This window comes from Neoarius graeffei, chromosome 4 (assembly GCF_027579695.1).
Source record: "Neoarius graeffei isolate fNeoGra1 chromosome 4, fNeoGra1.pri, whole genome shotgun sequence".
NCBI lineage: Eukaryota > Metazoa > Chordata > Actinopteri > Siluriformes > Ariidae > Neoarius > Neoarius graeffei.
This window is the reverse complement of record NC_083572.1, coordinates 110639328-110659179: the sequence shown is the minus strand read 5'-3', so window position 1 is coordinate 110659179 and position 19852 is coordinate 110639328. Positions and strand designations below refer to the sequence as shown.

The 19852-nt window shown below is 45.6% G+C and overlaps 1 protein-coding gene across 1 annotated transcript in view; it reads right to left on the bottom strand.

The window, feature by feature from the left end:
- Window positions 1-19852, bottom strand: part of gabra5 (gamma-aminobutyric acid type A receptor subunit alpha5) — a 164516-nt gene that overhangs the window by 37911 nt on the left and 106753 nt on the right. Inside the window, exon 6 of the mRNA XM_060920178.1 lies at window positions 3455-3598. Within this exon, the coding sequence (XP_060776161.1) occupies window positions 3455-3598 (144 nt within the window). The remainder of the gene's footprint in view (window positions 1-3454; window positions 3599-19852) is intronic.

The window sequence follows — 19852 nt, the reverse complement described above, 5'->3', positions numbered from 1 at the left end:
TAAAGGTGTTCCACATGGAACCTTAAAATGCTTCAGGGGGAAGTGAGTACATCGTGTCCTGCTGGTTTATCATGCATCCACACAAGATTTGGGTAACTTACAAAGCACATTAAGATAGTGGAAGCATCCATGAAGAAGTTGTTTTTTTTTTTTAGTTAATCTTAAAGAGAGAACCTTTGAGGGTCCCATGTTGAACCCAAGTACACACCCATTCATGTTTTTCAGAAGGTTTGTCAGAGGTTCTTTTCATGGTTATGTGCTCTTAGCTTCCTAATAGGGTTTCACATTGAAGACAATCTTAGATAAACAATGGTTCTTTGACCTGTTCCTCTGGGAAAAACCTTTAAGTGTCCGTGTGGAATCCAAGTATACATCCATGCATTCTTCCAAGGATTCCATAATGGTTATTTGGATAACTAAGGGATATTAGCTGCTAGAAATGTTCTACATTGGAGCATCAAGATTTGCTCTTCTGGGGAAAAAAAAAAAAAAACGTGTTCCATGTGTGAGCCAAATATACACTCTTATGGGTTCTTAGATTGGTTCCTCAAGGTTTCTTTGGATCATTATGGGTTCTTAACTTCATAAAGGGAGTCCACATGGAACATTCAACGTGCTCCTGATGGCCAAATGCAGGCATGGCTTTATGATGGCTCATGTTGTACCTACCCATGTAACTTCAAATAGTTGTGCTAAGCAGAAAGTGGAGAAAAAATATGTTTTTTGATTTGTCCTTCTGGGAGAAACCTTAAAAGTTCCATGTGCAAACTGAGTCTACATTTGGGTCCTTGGAGCATGGCCATGAGGGAAGCCATGGCCTAAAGGTTGGAGAAGCAGCTTTGATTCTATAGACCAGCAGGAATGGCTGAAGTGCCCTTGAGCAAGGCACCTAATGCTCAACTGCTCCCTGGTCTGCTCTGGGTATGTTGTGGATAAGAGCGTCTGCTAAATGTATGTAATATGATGTAATGTAATCATTACAGGCTAAAAGGATTCCAAATGAAGCCTCTATGGCCTCCTGATGTTTCACCTTGTAACTAGCCAAAATTCAAGTAACTTGAAGTAGCAAGTAGAAATTGGGACAAAAAGGGTTCTTTTATGTCTCCTTTTGGAAGAAGAAACCTTGAAGATCCCTGTTGATTGAAAGAACTCTTGAGGAACCCTTTTGTTTTGTTAGAGTGTAGTGACTCTAAGGACCGGCGGCACAGTGGTGAAGTGGTTTGCACTGTTGCCTCACAGCAAGAAGGTTCTGAGTTCGAGCCCAGTGACCGACAGGGACCTTTCTGTGCGGAGTTTGCATGTTCTCCCCGTGTCCGCGTGGGTTTCCTCCGGGTGCTCCGGTTTCCCCCACAGTCCAAAGACATGCAGGTTAGGTTAACTGGTGACTCTAAATTGAGCGTAGGTGTGAATGTGAGTGTGAATGGTTGTCTGTGTCTATGTGTCAGCCCTGTGATGACCTGGCGACTTGTCCAGGGTGTACCCCGCCTTTCGCCCGTAGTCAGCTGGGATAGGCTCCAGCTTAACCTCAACCCTGCACAGGATAAGTGCTTACGGATGATGGATGGACTCTAAGAACCTAAGAACACTAAGGTCAGGTGGCTCCCCAGCCATCTTTTGTAGATTTATCTTGAAACACACAATGCATATTCAAAACTTAAATAATATTGGCTGGAGTTGAGTGGTATATCAGATATATTCCATTCAGCTAGCATGATACTGAATGAGTTGAAGACAAGTAGCTGAATGGACTATATCTGATAGACCATGAAAAAAAGCCAGCCAATATTTATTTATATATACACACACACACACACACACACACACACACACACACACACACACACACTCTCTTCATATCAGCATACTTGAAGGCCAACGCTAGTTTTCCTGCAACTTGGTGCTGCTAGCATGGCAGTGCAGTTACCTTCCAGCTGGTGTAGCATTCAGCAGTAGTGTTAGTGAAGGCCAGTGCTAGCACATTCAAGCCAGTGCTATCGAAGAGCTAGTATCACAGGCTAACAACTGAGAAACTAAGATTTCTGTCTCCAGACTCTTCTTCCACGCTGCACGCTCGCCACAGTATTTTTCACTCAGACGTGAGTATTCATTTCCCTGTGGAATTTACTGAGTTACTTTTAAAATCAACATCGACAGCTACACACAGTGGAGCGACCTGGCAGCTAAAACTCTCTCAGCATCTTCTATACTTAATTTAACAAAGCAAACCTGGTGGCCATGTTTGTTGACAAATTGTCACTCGCTAGTGTGGAAGTTTTACATCTCCGACATGTCTCTTTTCCAGGTTTTGTCCGTTGGGATGTTTTTCTCTTGTAAATATGTGTGAAGAATATCTAATAAAGTTTTGGTAGCCTTTCAGGTGTTCATCGCGTCTTTAGTTTCAGTTTATTTATTTTGTGCTTAATTATAGCATAGCTAATCCTAGCAGTAGCACTGGATTAGCTTCATTATCTCTCTTTCCTGGCAGACAAAGAAATGGTTGTGTGCATGCGCAGCAAAAACGTTTTGTCATTGGATATTCACATGAGCTCTGATGTGTGACGTTGTGTTGTCTTGACAACCATGCAATATCATAAACCATATTCAACGCGCATTCTCTATTGGGTAGAGTGATGTAATACACATAGGATAAGTGATATGCTAACAATATTGCATGCTATCAAACCAAATGAATGAAACCTGCTAGAAGGGAATAGAACACGCGTTTTTATTCCATCGAAAAAGTGTCCTGTATGTATAATACTTCTAAATATGCTGTGTATATGTCTTCTAATTCTCTGTTTATACTCACTACATGAAGTACTATGTACTATACTTGTGTAATATACTTAATTAAAGTGTCCTTTTAATACTTTCTGTATATAATTAATATATTAATTTCTACATCTTACATGGTAGAAATGTAAAAAAGGCTGCCTTTATATGAACTCTACAACAACCGACGTGTTCAGGAGCGTTCTAATAGGAGTGTATTACCGCTGCTCTTTACATAACCGAATTAAATAGATGACATTTGAGCCCTTGCTAGTCCCCGCCCACATGCCTCCCCTTTCCCAGCTCTAGCCAATCACTGTCTGCTGACATCACTTGGAAAAATCATGATGGATGAGATGAAAGCATGGGGATTAACCCTGCAGCCCTGGCAGCTCAGGACAGGGACAAGTGTCTCCTTCTTCTCTGTCCCTTAACCTTCCTCTGTCCATCCTCTTCCTTCTTTTTTCTTCATTTTCTCATTTTTGTAAGAAGACTTCAGTGGTCTTTTCTGATAATTACTCATCACCCAAAGGAAGCCATGGCCTAATGGTTAGACAAGCAGCTTTGGGACTAAAAGGTTACTGGCTTGATTCCCTGGACCAGCAGGAATGGCTGAAGTGCCCTTGAGCAAGGCATCTAACCCACCCAACTACTCCCCAGAGGAGTTTTTTTTTTCTTTTACCTCTGCTAGTGTTGATGTCCTCAGTGCCAGCTGTCTGGCCAATTAGATGGTACTGGTTGAGTCGTGAGCCATCCTCCGCCACCACCACGGAATTGGTTGCGTTTTGGGTCCACTTGTACACTACCTCTGAGATCGGGTAGGCATCTGAAAGAACAAAACAAGATCAACTGTGAGCTGCCGCTCACTTACGTATCCCCCCGCTCTCACTTATATCAGAATGCAAGCAATTGAAGGAATAGGACACTTATTACGAATGTTGACTTCAACAAATAATGAACCCTGGAACAAGTACGGTAAGTAAAGAGCAGTGTCTCTCCCCAGGGATTTCAAACAGCATCCTGGTAAACATTTTGAAATAGCATTTTGTTTCTTGAAATAGCGTCAAAATCCACCCTATATGTTTCATAAACACATTCAATATGTAAACAGGAAGTCGATGTGCTACAAACCTGAAAACGGTATACATGGTATAGGACCCCAAGCTGAAGCTCGGTACCAAATATCAAGCAGTTGTGATTTGTAGTTGCTGAGAAAAGTGTTATGAAAATTTTGTAAATCCACCCTGTATGTTTCGTAAATACATTCAGTCGGTAAACAGGAAGTCAATGTGGGACAGACCTGAAAACAGTACACACGGTATAGAACCCCAAGCTGAAGCTTGGTACTACGTACCAAGTGGCTATGATCTGTGGTTGCTGAGAAAAAGGGTGTTAGAGAGATATGGAGGAGATATGGACGGACGGACAGAGGTAAACCAGTATACCCTCTCTCCTTCGGAGTGGGGGTATAATTAGCATCAGGAGCACCCGATGACATCAAAACACACACCAAGGACATGAACTTGTGTTCCTGCTTTGCTAGACAGACATGTTCTACATGAGAGCTACATAACCCTTTATAAATGTTCACGTAGGTCTCTGTAGCTCTGTGAACACTATGCGAAAGATCAGAATTAGCATTAGCATTTGGAACAACACATAACACATTTAGCATTAGCAATGACATCAAAATGCACACTGAGCATTGCACGTGAAGTAGCACTGTGGTCACATTTTCCTTCAAGGCAGTGTTCATAGAGCGACATAACACCTACCCAAATCTTTTTACATGGTTATGTAGCTCTATGAATATTAACTCAGAGATTGGGTTAGCATCTGAAAGAACACAGTTAGTATCATAATGACGTCAAAATGCACACAAAAGTTGCATTGTGGTCTTATTTTACTTAAGAGAGGTATCAGAAATGTTTATGTAGGTTTATGCCAGCATTCATGGAAGGTTTATGGAGGTGTTTGGAGGTCAGGGACGCATCTGAAAGACACAATTGGCTTAGAAGCACCTAATGATGTTAAAAAACATGAGATGTAGCATTGTAGCCACACATAAAGCTGCATACGGTAGGTCCTTCATGAAATCTAACAAACCTGTGGAAATGTTTATAAAGATGTATTCCAACAGGCGTCAGCTGATATAAAGCCTGCTCATCATTTTAATGTTAAGTCAACGTGAATGACGTTGTGTTATGACACTTTCCAGATGTACTTTAGAATATTATGACAGTACAGAGCTTGCCAAATAAGGGTTAATTTTAGAAAGTGCATATGACACCACAATGACAGGGTTAACCCTTTAATTACGTTGTGTTTCTTACTGCTGCTCACAGTGTCTTGCAAAAGTATTCATCCCCCTTGGTGTTTGTCCTGTTTTGTCGCATTACAAGCAGGAATTAAAATGGATTTTGGAGGGTTAGCACCATTTGATTTACACAACATGCCGACCACTTTAAAGGTGCACATTGTTGCTTAATTGTGACACAAACAATAATTAAGATGGAAAAAAACCCCAGAAATCTGGAGTGTGCATAGGTATTCACCCCCCAAAGTCAATACTTTGTAGAGCCACTGTTTGCTACAATTCCAGCTGCAAGTCTCTTGGGGTATGTCTCTATTAGCTGAGCACATCTAGCCACTGGGATTTTTGCCCATTCCTCAAGGCAAAAGTGCTCCAATTCCTTCAAGTTACATGGGTTGCGTTGGTGTACAGCAATCTTCAAGTTATGCCACAGATTCTCAATTGGATTGAGGTCTGGGCTTTGACTCGGCCATTCCAAGACATTTAAATGTGTCCCTTTAAACCACTCCAGTGTAGCTTTAATAGTATGTTTAGGGTCATTGTCCTGCTGGAACATCAACCTTCATCCCAGTCTCAAACCTCTGGCCGACTCAAACAGGTTTTCCTCCAGAATTGCCTTGTATTTAGTGCCATCCAGCTTTCCTTCAGTCCTGACCAGCTTTCCTGTCCCTGCAGATGAAAAACATCCCCACAGCATGATGCTGCCACCACCATGCTTCACTGTAGGAATGGTGTTCTCAGGGTGTTGGGTTTGCATCGCACATGGCATTTCCTAAAGTTCAATTTTAGTCTCATTTGACCAGAGAATCTTCTTCCATGTGTTTGGGGAGTCTGCCACATGCTGTTGGGCAAACTCCAAACGTGTTTTCTTAAGCAATGGCTTTTTTCTGGCCACTCTTCCATAAAGCCCCACCCACTCTGTGGACTGTATGGCTTAAAGTGGTCCTATGGACAGATACTTCTATCTCAACTGTGGATCTTTGCAGCTCCTTCAGTGTTATCTTTGGTGTCTCTGTTGCATCTCTGATTAATGCCCTCCTTGCCTGGTCTGTGAGTTTTGGTGGGCGGGGCCTTCTCTTGTCAGGTTTGTAGTGGTGCCATATTCTTTCCATTTTGCTATAATGGATTTAATGGTGCTCCATGGGTTGATTTATACAGACATCATGTGACAGATCATGTGACACTTTGATTGCACACAGGTGGATCTTAATCAACTAATTATGTGACTTATGAAGTGAATTGGTTGGACCAGCTCTTATTTAGGGGTTTCATACGAAAGGGGGTGAATACATATGCACACTCCAGATTTCTGGGTTTTTTTTTCATCTTAATTATTGTTTGTGGCGGCACGGTGGTGTAGTGGTTAGCGCTGTCGCCTCACAGCAAGAAGGTCCGGGTTTGAGCCCCGTGGCCGGCGAGGGCCTTTCTGTGCGGAGTTTGCATGTTCTCCCCGTGTCCGCGTGGGTTTCCTCCGGGTGCTCCGGTTTCCCCCACAGTCCAAAGACATGCAGGTTAGGTTAACTGGTGACTCTAAATTGACCGTAGGTGTGAATGTGAGCGTGAATGGTTGTCTGTGTCTATGTGTCAGCCCTGTGATGACCTGGCGACTTGTCCAGGGTGTACCCCGCCTTTCGCCCGTAGTCAGCTGGGATAGGCTCCAGCTTGCCTGCGACCCTGTAGAACAGGATAAAGCGGCTAGAGATAATGAGATGAGATGAGATTATTGTTTGTGTCACAATAAAACAACAATTTTCACCTTTAAAGTGGTAGGCATGTTGTGTAAATCAAATGGTGCTAACCCTCCAAAAATCCATTTTAATTCCAGCTTGTAATGCGACAAATCCGTCCTGGGTGTGACATTAAAAGGCATCTGATAACGAGGCTATGAAGGGGGACCTTTGTAGCTTTGGGGAGTCTGGAGTCACCCCTTAGTCGTTATCCACTCCCAGGTCTACTCCAGCCCAGAGTAGTAGTACCTGCAAGGGCCCCTGCTCAGGGTACGGGTGAAGGCGAATGGCAGATCCAGCAGATCCGATAAAGGAATCACTGTTGGTGAAGGCAGATCAGCTACAACCTCAGATGTCAATGGCTCTTTTGAGGCGGATGTACTTTCTGGGAAGAGAACTGGGGCCCTCACCTCGCAGCTGGGTTACACCAGCTACTTACCCTAGTATAATCATGGAATGAAAGCACAAAAGAGAAAACAGCCAAACGACGTACAGGAGACGAGTAACACAGTTGCTAGTGTCTCGTCCGGTAGGAAATGTTATGTGATGCAGGTAACGTCCGACCGTCATCCAGCTACTGCTCATACCAAAACTCTGAAAATAGGCTCGTGGAATATACGTACTTTGCACAAAGCAGGACAACTGGAGAATGTGAAGCAAGAATTCAGTAGACAAAAGCTTGATCTTTTAGGAATATGTGAAACAAGATGGACAGGAAATGGAAAAATTTCATCTGACAATGTTACTTTTCTTTACTCTGGAGGTGACTCTCATAACCGAGGTGTTGGTATCATGATGACAAATGAACTGGCTAAATCACTTACTGGATGCTGGACCATCTCAGACCGGGTAATGATGGTAAAACTGAAAGGCAAGGGTGTTGATGTCAACATCATACAAGTGTATGCTCCAACCATTGACGCATCAGATACTGAGATGGAAACATTCTATGAACAAGTTCAAATGGCAATAAAGACTTGCAATTCTCAGGATGTACGATTAGTAATGGGTGACTTTAATGCAAAAGTTGGTAATGGTAAAGAAGATGATGCCACTGGGATGTTTGGCCTTGGAGAAAGAAATGAAAGAGGAGAAGACCTAATTCAATTTTGCAAAGCAAATTCACTCTCAATCATGAACACTATGTTTCAACATCACAAACGCCATTTGTACACCTGGGTGAGCCCAGACTAGGGTTGCCACCATTCAGAAATGAAAATAAGGAACGCCCACAACGGCTCCTTGGGGCCATGACCACCACGGGCACGACTCCCATGGGGTGGGGTGCCCGCAGCAGTGGTATGTTTTATTTTGTAGGTGTTTTTAGTAAAGGGATGATCAAGAAAGCAATTACTCATACTTAAAGCTTGAAATGCTTTATTGCCAATGCTGTAAAAATGTATAATGTACAAGTGGGCAACAATGAACTTTTGAAATATAATTTAAATATATTGAGAACTTAATATCACTGTAAATGTAAGTGCATAACTGTTCTTGGTGTAGGGACTCTCTTTGCGAACCTTGGGGACATTTTTACTTAGAGAGGAAAAAAGAGAACAAAAAAAACAAAAACACAACAAACATGCATGTCTGCTTATTCAAGAATGCAGAAAACAAGAAAGTGCAAAACATTTCTCCTTCCCTCAACAGTCCTGAGTTCATCAGAAACTGTTGTGTTTCTCTTGTCTGTGGAGTAGACCGGATTTAAACAGTCAACAGATTTCCCTCACTTCTTTTTCCAAGTGTACTTCTTGTTACTCCTTGCTGCACTGAGTTAGTCTGGCTAACGCAACTTCAAAGCTCTGCGAGCATTTGGTCTGGCATAGATATTAAGCCCAACCGTTTCCCAAAGCGCGTGGTTGACCCGCCTCCCTGAAATGCCTCAGTTTGCTACTGGTCGAAGCCAGAAAAGGCTGTGATGAAGCTTAAACCAATCACATCACTCTTTCCTCTGACGTATGTGACGCGACGGAAACTGCTTGAGTAACAGGAAGAAGAAGGAGGAGCTGAAGAGGAAGAGGATGATAATAGCGCGATCAAAGGCGAGACGGCCACAACGATAGGATTCTCACTGAGCCCCATTGATTTGGCTACCAGCGGGGCTAACTGGTAGATTAAACTCTTACCAAAGCCGGTCGGGAGCAAGGCGAAAACATCCTTCCTTTCAATAAATACCTCCAGGGCTGCTCTTTGCTCCGTTTTCAATGAGAACTTCCCATTGAATGCTTTCAATACAGCATCTACCGCTGTGTCAAAGGCTTGCCGCTGCTCCATGTTCGTAATGTTTCTAGTGAATGAAGCGCTTCCGGCATTGTTTACAGAATCTATCTATGGCTTCCGGTCGCAGTTCTACTACGTCACTGCCCTGAACACGCCTTTACCCAGGGCCGTTGGAGATGCTCAAAGTTGATTGGCTCCCGATTTTTCGGGAGCTTGGAAGAGCTGGAGATAGCTTGCCTTGCCAGACTAAGTTCGCAACAGCCCCCCCGTGTTGCGTCACACTTAGGATGGGCGGGCCCAGGTTAGCACTGAGTAACTCTTTGTCTTTCAACTCTTTGTCGAGATTTTTAAAAGGCCCGGGTTTTTTGAGCAGCGCCGGTGTGTGTTGTCTGTCTCTAGGCAACCGTGACAGTGCCACACGCAGTGACGCAGGCAGCCAGGCACAGACGCACAGAGCGTGATGCAGAGGGGAAGGGTTTGTATCCTGGGTAGATCCCGCAACGGAGTATTTCCTGTTTTATTTTGTTCATTATTGTTAGATTTAGTGTTTATGTGAGACAGACATGTGTATTGGACATTTACGTATGAAAATACGGAACAAATCGCGTCCCGTATCGGTTCAATACGGGACACAAGATTTAATTGCCAAATAAAGGACGATTCCGTATTTTACGGGACGGGTGACAACCCTAGCCTAGCCCAGACCAGTCGGTAAGAAATCAAATTGAATATATTTGTATTAACAAGCGGTACAGAAACAGTATCACTCAGTGCAAATCAAAACCTGGGGCCAACTGCAACAGTGATCATAACCTCATAACAGCTACTATGAAGTGTCGGCTCAAAAAGCTGCACACATCGAAAAAGGAACCAAAACTAGACTTCCAATTACTTACAAAACAACCAACAATAGCTGCAGCATATAGAACAGAAGTGAAAAACCATTTTGCTCTTTTGACTGTTGAGAACGAAACATCAAGCGAAAACGAATGGAATGACCTACAAACTATTCTCACTGAAAGCACAGCAAAAGTTTTAGCAAAACAAGAAAGTAATCGAAAACAAAAATGGATGAACGAACACATACTTGCAATGATAGAGCGACGGAGAAAATATAAAAACAAAAACTCAGCAGAATACAAGGAATTAAATAACAAAATTCGCCGAGAATGCAGAAAAGCAAAAGAGAAATGGATTGATGATCAATGCAAAGAGCTAGAAGACCTTGAGAAAAAGAACATACAAATGATGTACACGGTTATCAAAACAATGTCCAACAAACGCCAAGTTCCCGCAAATACAGCCTTGAAAGACAAAAATGGGAATGTGATCCATGATCAGACATCGAGAAACGATGGGTAGAATACATCAAAGAGCTTTTTGATGACCACAGACCTTAGAATGTTGATATGGTACAAGAAGATGATGCTAACAAATCAGGGAAAATATTAGAATCAGAAGCTGAAGAGGCTTTACGGAAAATGAAAAATGGCAAAGCACCAGGTAATGACAAAGTTCTGAAAGAAACGATCACTGCTTGTAAAGACTTTGGCATCAAGAAAATCTGTGCTCTCCTAAACAAGATTTACGATAATGGACATATTCCCAATCAAATGAGAGAATCCGTTTTTATTCCCAATTCCCAAAAAAGGAGACGCACTCAACTGTGCTAATTACAGATTAATTAGCCTAATGAGTCATATCACAAAAATTATGCTTAGAATAATAATGAATCGAGTAAGAAACAAGCTCCAACCAGAAATAGCATGGGAACAATTTGGATTTCGTAAGAACAAAGGAACTCGGAACGCCATCTTTGTCATGCACATGTTAACAGAAAGAGCCATTGAAATGCAAAAAGATATCTACTGCGCATTTATAGACTACGAGAAGGCATTTGATAAAGTAAAACATGAATTTATCATGGAAGATTTGAAAGCACGACATATTGACTACAAAGACAGAAGAATATTGAAAAACTTATACTGGCACCAAACTGCTGCCATGTCAATTAATGGAAACCTTAAGGGGTGTTCACACGGCAACTTTTACTCCGGTGTAGCACCGGGGCTGCCCCGGTAGAGCGTTCACACGGTACAAAGTTATACCGGTGTAGCCCCTGAAAGCTGCTTAAACCGGTGCAAATCTAACCCTGCTCGGGAGGTGGTTTAAGAAATTTACTCCAGAGTAAATGCTAGTTTGCGGGGCAGCACCGATATAAAATGGGACGTCTGAACGCTACAGGGGTAGACTCGCTACGCGTGAGGAGAGTTGATTGCATACGGGCATTGCATAATTTGCATCCTGGTATTTTGCGCTTCCAAAATGGCGAATATCAACAACAACAGAACTGCATGTCTTCCAGTGTTGCCAGATTGGGAGGTTTTAAGTGCATTTTGGCGGATTTGAACATATTTTGGGCTGGAAAACGTCAGCAGTATCTGGCAACACTGGTGTCTTCATCCACGTTGTTTTCCCGGCGCTTGGTGATGCCATGACAACCGGGAAAAGGAAGTACATTTTCACGCATGCGCGTATTTCATTTCCGCATTATAACTATCGTATAGCACGGTCGCAAAAACTGCCGTGTGAACGCAAGTGGGGCTGCACCGGTGCTAACACGCTTCTCTCTAGTAAGCAGGTTTGTGACGTGTGAACTCTCCACAAAATTTACACCGGTGTAAGATATATCGCAACAAAATACATCGGTGCAGCATCGATGCAAATATGTGCCGTGTGAACACCCCTATAGTGACTGGGCTCCTATCAAAAGAGGTGTCAGACAAGGATGTGTCATGTCACCTGATCTTTTTTCATTGTATTCTGAGATCATTATGAGGAAAATAACAGAAGAGGGTGCAATCAAGATAAATGATGTTCCGGTGAAGAATGTCAGATATGCAGATGATACAGTACTTTTAACTGAAGACGAGGACAGTCTTGAAAGAATGTTAAAGCAGCTGAAATCTCATCTCCTCTCATCTCATTATCTCTAGCCACTTTATCCTGTTCTACAGGGTTGCAGGCAAGCTGGAGCCTATCCCAGCTGACTACGGGCGAAAGGCGGGGTACACCCTGGACAAGTCGCCAGGTCATCACAGGGCTGACACATAGACACAGACAACCATTCACACTCACATTCACACCTACGGTCAATTTAGAGTCACCAGTTAACCTAACCTGCATGTCTTTGGACTGTGGGGGAAACCGGAGCACCCGGAGGAAACCCACACGGACACGGGGAGAACATGCAAACTCCGCACAGAAAGGCCCTCGTTGGCCACGGGGCTCGAACCCGGACCTTCTTGCTGTGAGGCGACAGCGCTAACCACTACACCACCGTGCCGCCCAGCTGAAATCTGAAAGTGAAAAAAGAGGACTGTTTATAAATAAAAAGAAGACCAAAACTATGGTATTCTCTTCAAATACTGAAAACCCGAAGTGTGAAATCATTCTAGATGGACAAAAACTACAACAGACGGAGTGCTTTGAATACCTGGGATGCATGCTTACCCATGATGGTAGAAGCACAGTGGAAATTAGAAGACGTATCGCCATGGCAAAGCAAGCATTCATGGAAAAAAGGAATATCTTTACAAATAAAACCCTCCCAACCAAATCAAAGAAATGATTCTTAAAGTGTTATGTGGTCTGTATTGTTATATGGATGCGAATCCTGGACTATGAGCGCGGCAGTAAAGAACCAGTTAGAAGCTGCAGAAATGTGGTTTTATAGGCGCATGATGAAAATATCACGGATAGATCGGAAAACCAACGAAGAGATTTTGCAAATGGTCCAGGAGAAAAAGTGCCTTTTGAGAACTATCCTTCAGAGACAACTTAGATTTATGGGCCATATTGCCAGACAGAACCAACTGGAACGACTGTGTATCGAAGGACGTATAGAAGGTAAAAGAAAGAGAGGCAGACCTAGGAAAGCCTTCACAGACGACCTGACGCTGGCGACAGGAAAGAAGATCATTGGCCTGCTGCACTTGGCTGCTGATCGTAGTTGTTAGGACTAGGACTGTTTTGGCCTCTAGAGGCCGCTGTTATTTCTTTTTCATGTCATGTTTATTTTGGCCTCTAGAGGCCGCCACTGTTCCTGTGTTTTGTGTTTGTGTTAATTGCCTGTTTAGTCCTGATTATCTTCACCTGTGTTCAATTTAGTTTGTGTATTTATACCCCCTGAGTTCAGTCCTCTTGTCACAGAGTCTTTGTGCTGTTATGTTTATCTCCAGTTTCCTCTGTACTGTGTTCTTTGTTTTGCACTTTGCTTTTCTTTTGGATTTAGTAGTGACTGTGTTTTTGGATCTTCTGAGCTTTTGCATTTTTGCCTTTTCCTTTTTGGACTTTGAACTTTTGGATATTTTATTTTTCCCTTTGTCTTCCCAGTGTTGGATTATACTCTTTGGTTTTTTTTGGTTTTTTGTTTTGCCCTGGATTGTATACAGTGTATATAGTATAAATAAACCTTTTGATACTTTTTCTACTTCCGCCTCATGCCTCTGCATTTGAGTCATCCCCCTGGTGGCCTAGTGGGGGTTTGCTGGATGGATTATCACACCAACGAACCAGGTTCGAATCCCAGCAAAACCCTAACAGAAAGACTCCGTCATGACCGACTCAGCAGAGGCTGCTTCAACTGTCTACCCGGCCAACCTTCAGGGAATTACGGCAGCTTTGACACGCTTTGGAGCGACCATGGACGCTCATGGACATACGCTCACCAGCCAACGTGAGGCCCTTGCTCGCCACGAGGAACTGCTTCAGCAAATCGGGAAAACCCTGGCACAGCTGACATCTCTGCCTGCATCTCCTGATCCAGCTCCTGCTCCTGTGCCTCCTGCCATGCTGCCTTCTTCACCTCGCGAACCCAGCCTTCCTGCACCACAGAGGTACGACGGCAAGCACAGTGAGTGCCGAGAGTTCCTTACCCATTGTCAACTCACCTTTGAGCTTCAGCCTACCACCTACACTACGGCTCGCCGCAAGATTGCTTTTGTGATCACCTTATTAGCTGGTAAGGCGCGAGCCTGGGCTACTGCTATCTGGCAAAGACAGGGACCTGAGTGCCTTGATTTCCAGCTGTTTTCTGAAGAGATGCTTCGGGTCTTCGATCAGACGGACATCGGTACAGACGCAGCCCGAAAGCTCATGTCCATCCGGCAAGGAGGAAGCGTTGCAGATTACGCCATCTCGTTCCGAACGCTCGCAGCAGTAAGTGGATGGAACGAGACTGCCCTGGTGTCAGCCTTCCACCATGGTCTGTCTGACCCCATCAAGGACGGTCTGGCCTCTATTGGATGCCCAAGTGACCTCGAAACCCTCATCTCACATGCTATTCGTCTGGACAACAGGATGAGAGAACGCCACCAAGCCTTGAGCCCCCCCAGCCTCCCTACCTCTACCTGGAAACCGTCTACCTCCTTCAGTGACTGTCCAGAACCCATGCAAGTGGGTCGTACTCGCCTCTCCGCATCTGAGAGGGAGCGCAGAAGGAGGGACAAGTGCTGCATCTACTGTGGCAAGCCTGGTCACTTCCGAGCATCATGTCCCTAACTCTTGGGAAAAGGACCGCCCCGTCCAGCTGAGGGAGGGCCGTGACGGGGCCTACCCTCTCTCCCGGACTCCCTGGCCAAGGAATCTACATCCCGGTCTCCATCTCCTGGGGTGAGTCTGTCCACTCTTGTCAAGCTTTGTTAGACTCAGGGGCGGCTGGGAACTTTATGGATATTCACTTCGCCCAAAGCATCTTGAAGTCCCACTGTCTGTGTCTGCCCTCGATGGCCAAGCATTAGGTGATGGAAGAGTCACCCAAGTTACTTCTCCAGTCTTCCTCCAGTCTCAAGGTCACAAGGAAGAAATATCCCTGCACCTGATTCCTTCACCTGAGTTCCCAGTTATTCTAGGCCTTCCTTGGCTTACTCGCCACAACCCTCGCATAGACTGGGTAACAAGCCAGGTTGTGGAATGGGGCCCTGCATGCCATGCCTCTTGTCTGCTCTCTAGCTCTCCTGTGTCTCCTGCCGAGCCCCCTGATCTCACCAAGTTATCTCAAGTTCCCACAGAGTACTGGGATCTCAAGGAGGTATTCAGCAAGAGCAGGGCCGCCGTTCTTCCTCCGCACCGGGCCTACGACTGTGCCATCGACTTGCTCCCTGGGACTACCCCTCCTCGTGGCAGACTGTTTTCACTCTCTCAGCCAGAATGCAAGGCCATGGAGGAATATCTCAAAGACGCCCTGGTCTCTGGGTTCGTTCGACCCTCCACCTCACCTGCTGGTGCCGGCTTCTTCTTTGTCGGCAAGAAGGATGGGGGGCTCCGACCATGTATTGACTACAGGGGCCTGAACAAGATCACTGTGCGCAACCGATATCCCCTTCCGCTGATGTCCACTGCTTTCGACCTGCTCCAAGGCGCCACCGTCTTCACCAAGTTGGACCTACGGAACGCATACCACCTCATCCGTATCCGACAGGGAGATGAGTGGAAGACTGCCTTTAACACCCCGTCTGGGCACTATGAATACCAGGTGATGCCCTTCAGACTCACCAACGCACCAGCTGTTTTTCAGGCCCTAATCAACGACGTCTTAAGGGACATGATTAACCTGTATTTTTTTAGTCTACCTCGACGACATCCTTATCTTTTCCAAGACCATGCAGGAACACCGCCACCATGTCCGCCAGGTTCTCCAGAGGCTGCTACAGAACAATCTGTTCGCCAAGGCCCAGAAATGCGAATTTCATGTTCCCGAGGTCTCCTTTCTGGGATTTATTGTACAGACAGGCCAACTCCAAATGGACCCTGCCAAGACCCTGGCCGTCCGGGACTGGCCTACTCCCAAGTCCATTAAGGAGGTTCAGCGGTTCTTAGGATTCGCTAACTTCTACCGCAAGTTCATCAGGAACTTCAGTTCTGTAGCAGCACCCATGTCGGACCTCACCAAAGGGACAGGTGGATCTTATGTCTGGTCTCCTCAGGCGGAAAAGGCATTCAAAGACCTCAAGGACCGCTTCTGCACAGCACCCATTCTGGTCCTCCCGGACACCTCCCAACCATTCATCGTGGAGGTGGACGCCTCGGACAGTGGTGTTGGCGCGGTGCTCTCTCAATGTTCGGAAGGAAAGCTGCACCCCTGCGCTTACTTCTCCCACCGCCTGAGTCCTGCGGAGTCCCGGTACGATGTGGGGGATCGAGAACTGCTAGCGGTCAAACTGGCCCTTGAGGAGTGGAGGCACTGGCTGGAGGGAGCGCAACATCCATTCCTGGTTTGGACTGACCACAAGAACCTGGAGTACCTCCAGCAAGCCAAGAGACTGAACCCTCAACAGGCTAGGTGGGCCCTGTTTTTCCAGTCGGTTTGACTTCACCCTCTCGTACCGCCCCGGCTCCAAGAACACCAAACCTGACGCACTGTCCAGGCTGTTCTCTGCCACTAACAGGGAGAGTGAAGTCGGGCCTATTATCCCTGTGTCCCGGATTGTGGCCCCTGTCCGCTGGGGTATTGAGGAGGCTGTCCGACGAGCCCAACGCCAGGACCCCGGTCCTGGGACGGGGCCACCGGGCCTCTTGTATGTCCCACATCAAGCCCGGGCCAAGGTTCTCCAGTGGGGTCACTCTTCCCCTCTCACCGCCCACCCGGGAGCTCGGAGGACCCTGGACTTCCTGAAAAGACGCTTCTGGTGGCCTAACATGGAGAAGGAAGTAAGGTCATTTGTCCTGTCCTGTCCTGTGACGTTTGCACCCGAACCAAGAACCCATGACAGCGTCCCCAGGGTCTCCTGCATCCTCTGACCATTCCCCGGCATCCCTGGTCCCACGTGGCAGTCGACTTCATCACGGGTCTCCCTGAGTCACAAGGTAACACGGTCATTTTGGTCATAGTTGACAGATTCTCCAAGGCCTGCCGCTTCATACCACTGTGCAAATTCCCCTCTGCTCTTGAAACAGCGAAACTTATGTTTAATCATGTCTTCCGAGTCTTTGGTCTTCCACAGGACATCGTCTCAGACCGAGGGCCCCAGTTCTCCTCCCGAGTGTGGCACGGGTTCTGCAAGGTCATTGGAGCCACTGCCAGCCTCTCCTCTGGGTTTCACCCACAGTCCAATGGTCAGACGGAGAGGCTCAACCAGGACCTGGAAACCACCCTGCGAGGCCTGGCTATGGATAACCCGACATCGTGGAGCACCTGGCTGCCATGGGCGGAGTACGCCCACAACACCCTGCAGTCATCGGCCACCAAGCTGTCGCCATTCCAGTGCCAATTCGGGTTCCAGCCACCTCTGTTCCCGGACCAGGAGGAGGACACGGGGGTGCCCTCGGTCAACCAATATGTGAGACGGTGTTGCAAGACCTGGAGCAAGGTCAGGAAGACCCTCATACAGACCTCCAGAACCAACCAGACTCAGGCCAACCACCATAGAAGACCTGCACATGCTTTCCGCCCTGGGCAGCGGGTTTGGCTGTCCACTAAGGACCTTCCACTGCGGGTGGAGAACCGCAAGCTTGCTCCTCGCTACATTGGCCCCTTCAAGGTGGTGCGCAGGGTGAACCCTGTCTCCTACCGGCTCCAGTTGCCCCGGACTCTGAGGATCAACCCCACTTTCCATGTTTCCCTGTTGCGGCCCGTACTGACGTCTACGTATGCCCCTGCCCCTAGGAACCCCCCACCCCCCCGCATCTTCCAGGGGCAGACTGTGTTCACTGTGCATCGCCTGCTTGACTCCCGCCAGGTCCGCGGCGGGTTGCAATATCTGGTGGACTGGGAGGGCTATGGTCCTGAGGAGCGCTGCTGGGTTCCTGCTCGGGATGTCCTAGATAAAGAACTGTGTCGGGACTTCCATTCGGCCCATCCGGATCGCCCTGGGAACATCAGGAGACGCTCCTGGGGGGGGGGGTCCTGTTAGGACTAGGACTGTTTTGGCCTCTAGAGGCCGCTGTTATTTCTTTTTCGTGTCATGTTTATTTTGGCCTCTAGAGGCCGCCACTGTTCCTGTGTTTTGTGTTTGTGTTAATTGCCTGTTTAGTCCTGATTATCTTCACCTGTGTTCAATTTAGTTTGTGTATTTATATCCCCTGAGTTCAGTCCTCTTGTCACAGAGTCTTTGTGCTGTTATGTTTATCTCCAGTTTCCTCTGTACTGTGTTCTTTGTTTTGCACTTTGCTTTTCTTTTGGATTTAGTAGTGACTGTGTTTTTGGATCTTCTGAGCTTTTGCATTTTTGCCTTTTCCTTTTTGGACTTTGAACTTTTGGATATTTTATTTTTCCCTTTGTCTTCCCAGTGTTGGATTATACTCTTTGGTTTTTTTTGTTTTTTGTTTTGCCCTGGATTGTATATAGTGTATATAGTATAAATAAACCTTTTGATACTTTTTCTACTTCCGCCTCATGCCTCGGCATTTGAGTCATCCCCCTGGTGGCCTAGTGGGGGTTTGCTGTATTATCACACCAACGAACCAGGTTCGAATCCCAGCAAAACCCTAACAGTAGTGCTTTCAGATTAGTGGTCGCCAACGTCAGATGCTGACATGGCACTTTACGACGAATGCGACAAAACAGGACAAACACCAAGGGGGATGAATACTTTTGCATGACACTGTATATGTCATTTATGAATTCTTATGACAGTGCTATGACACCACAATACCACTCTGGTTCTGTATTTTTTTTTTTTTCTGGCATGAAATTCTAAACTGAGTTTTGTTTTGATGTTTGGTGTGAAATCATCAGCGTGACTCTGACGTAACTGAAGTGCACTGAGCTACGTCAGGATGCTCTAAAGTGTCATAACACGATCTTATATACATGTCACATGACTTGGATTCTGTATTACATCAGCTTGACATCAAGCTTTACAAAAACTGTTATAATAATAATAATAACAATAATAATAATAGCTGCCGCTTGTTGGAATAAGCCTTCATAGACTTTAGTAAGTTTACGCCAACTGTCATAAAGAGCTTATGTAGGTGTTATGTCACTCATAACATTTTATGAGTGACATAACTCATAAAATGTTATTTTAGTGTCTGTAGACACTAAATATAAGTAAACGTTGATATATTTCCTGAAATGTCTATAAAGCTCTGTCTGTTAACTTGCACTTATCCCCAAGAGTTTCCTACATTATGCTTTACTTTATTTATATATATTTTGCATGTTTACGTTTTTATGTCAAAGGGGTTACAGATGTGTTATGTAGGCCTATGAACATTGTTCTTAGGTAAATGCAAAGCTTTCACTGTTAACTTGTGTTTATCCCCCAGAGTTTGATCTCACACACACACTGTGCCTCCTTTAAGGTATTAATTTATTTATTAATTTATGCAGGTTTATGTCAGAGGGGTTATGCCACTGTTACGTAGCCCTATGAACACTACTTCTAAGAAAGCATCATCATATCTTCTAACATGGCTGTAAAGCTCGATGAACCATACAGCTCTCCGCAGTGACAATGGAGGCGTTTATATAAGACACACAATGTGATTAAACATCTGGATTTCAGACGTCAAATTGCATCCCAGCTGATTTGCATCCAGAATCCCAGTTTCATATTAACTCAAGGAAACCGCTGTACATCTGTCAGCGCCACGGAGACATTCCGCTTCTCCACTCGCAGTGTGTGTGTGCTGTCCAGCTATGCCGCGTCAAGCATTCGTGCTAATAAATTTAATCAGTGTCTGGGGTGCACAATGAGATCGGGGCTTTGTGCTGAAACAAACGAGCTGCTTGAAGGTTCTAATTAAGAAAGTACGATTCGCAGGGTGTGCCTCGTTACCGCCGAATCTGCTCCACTTAGCAGGCGAGCACGTC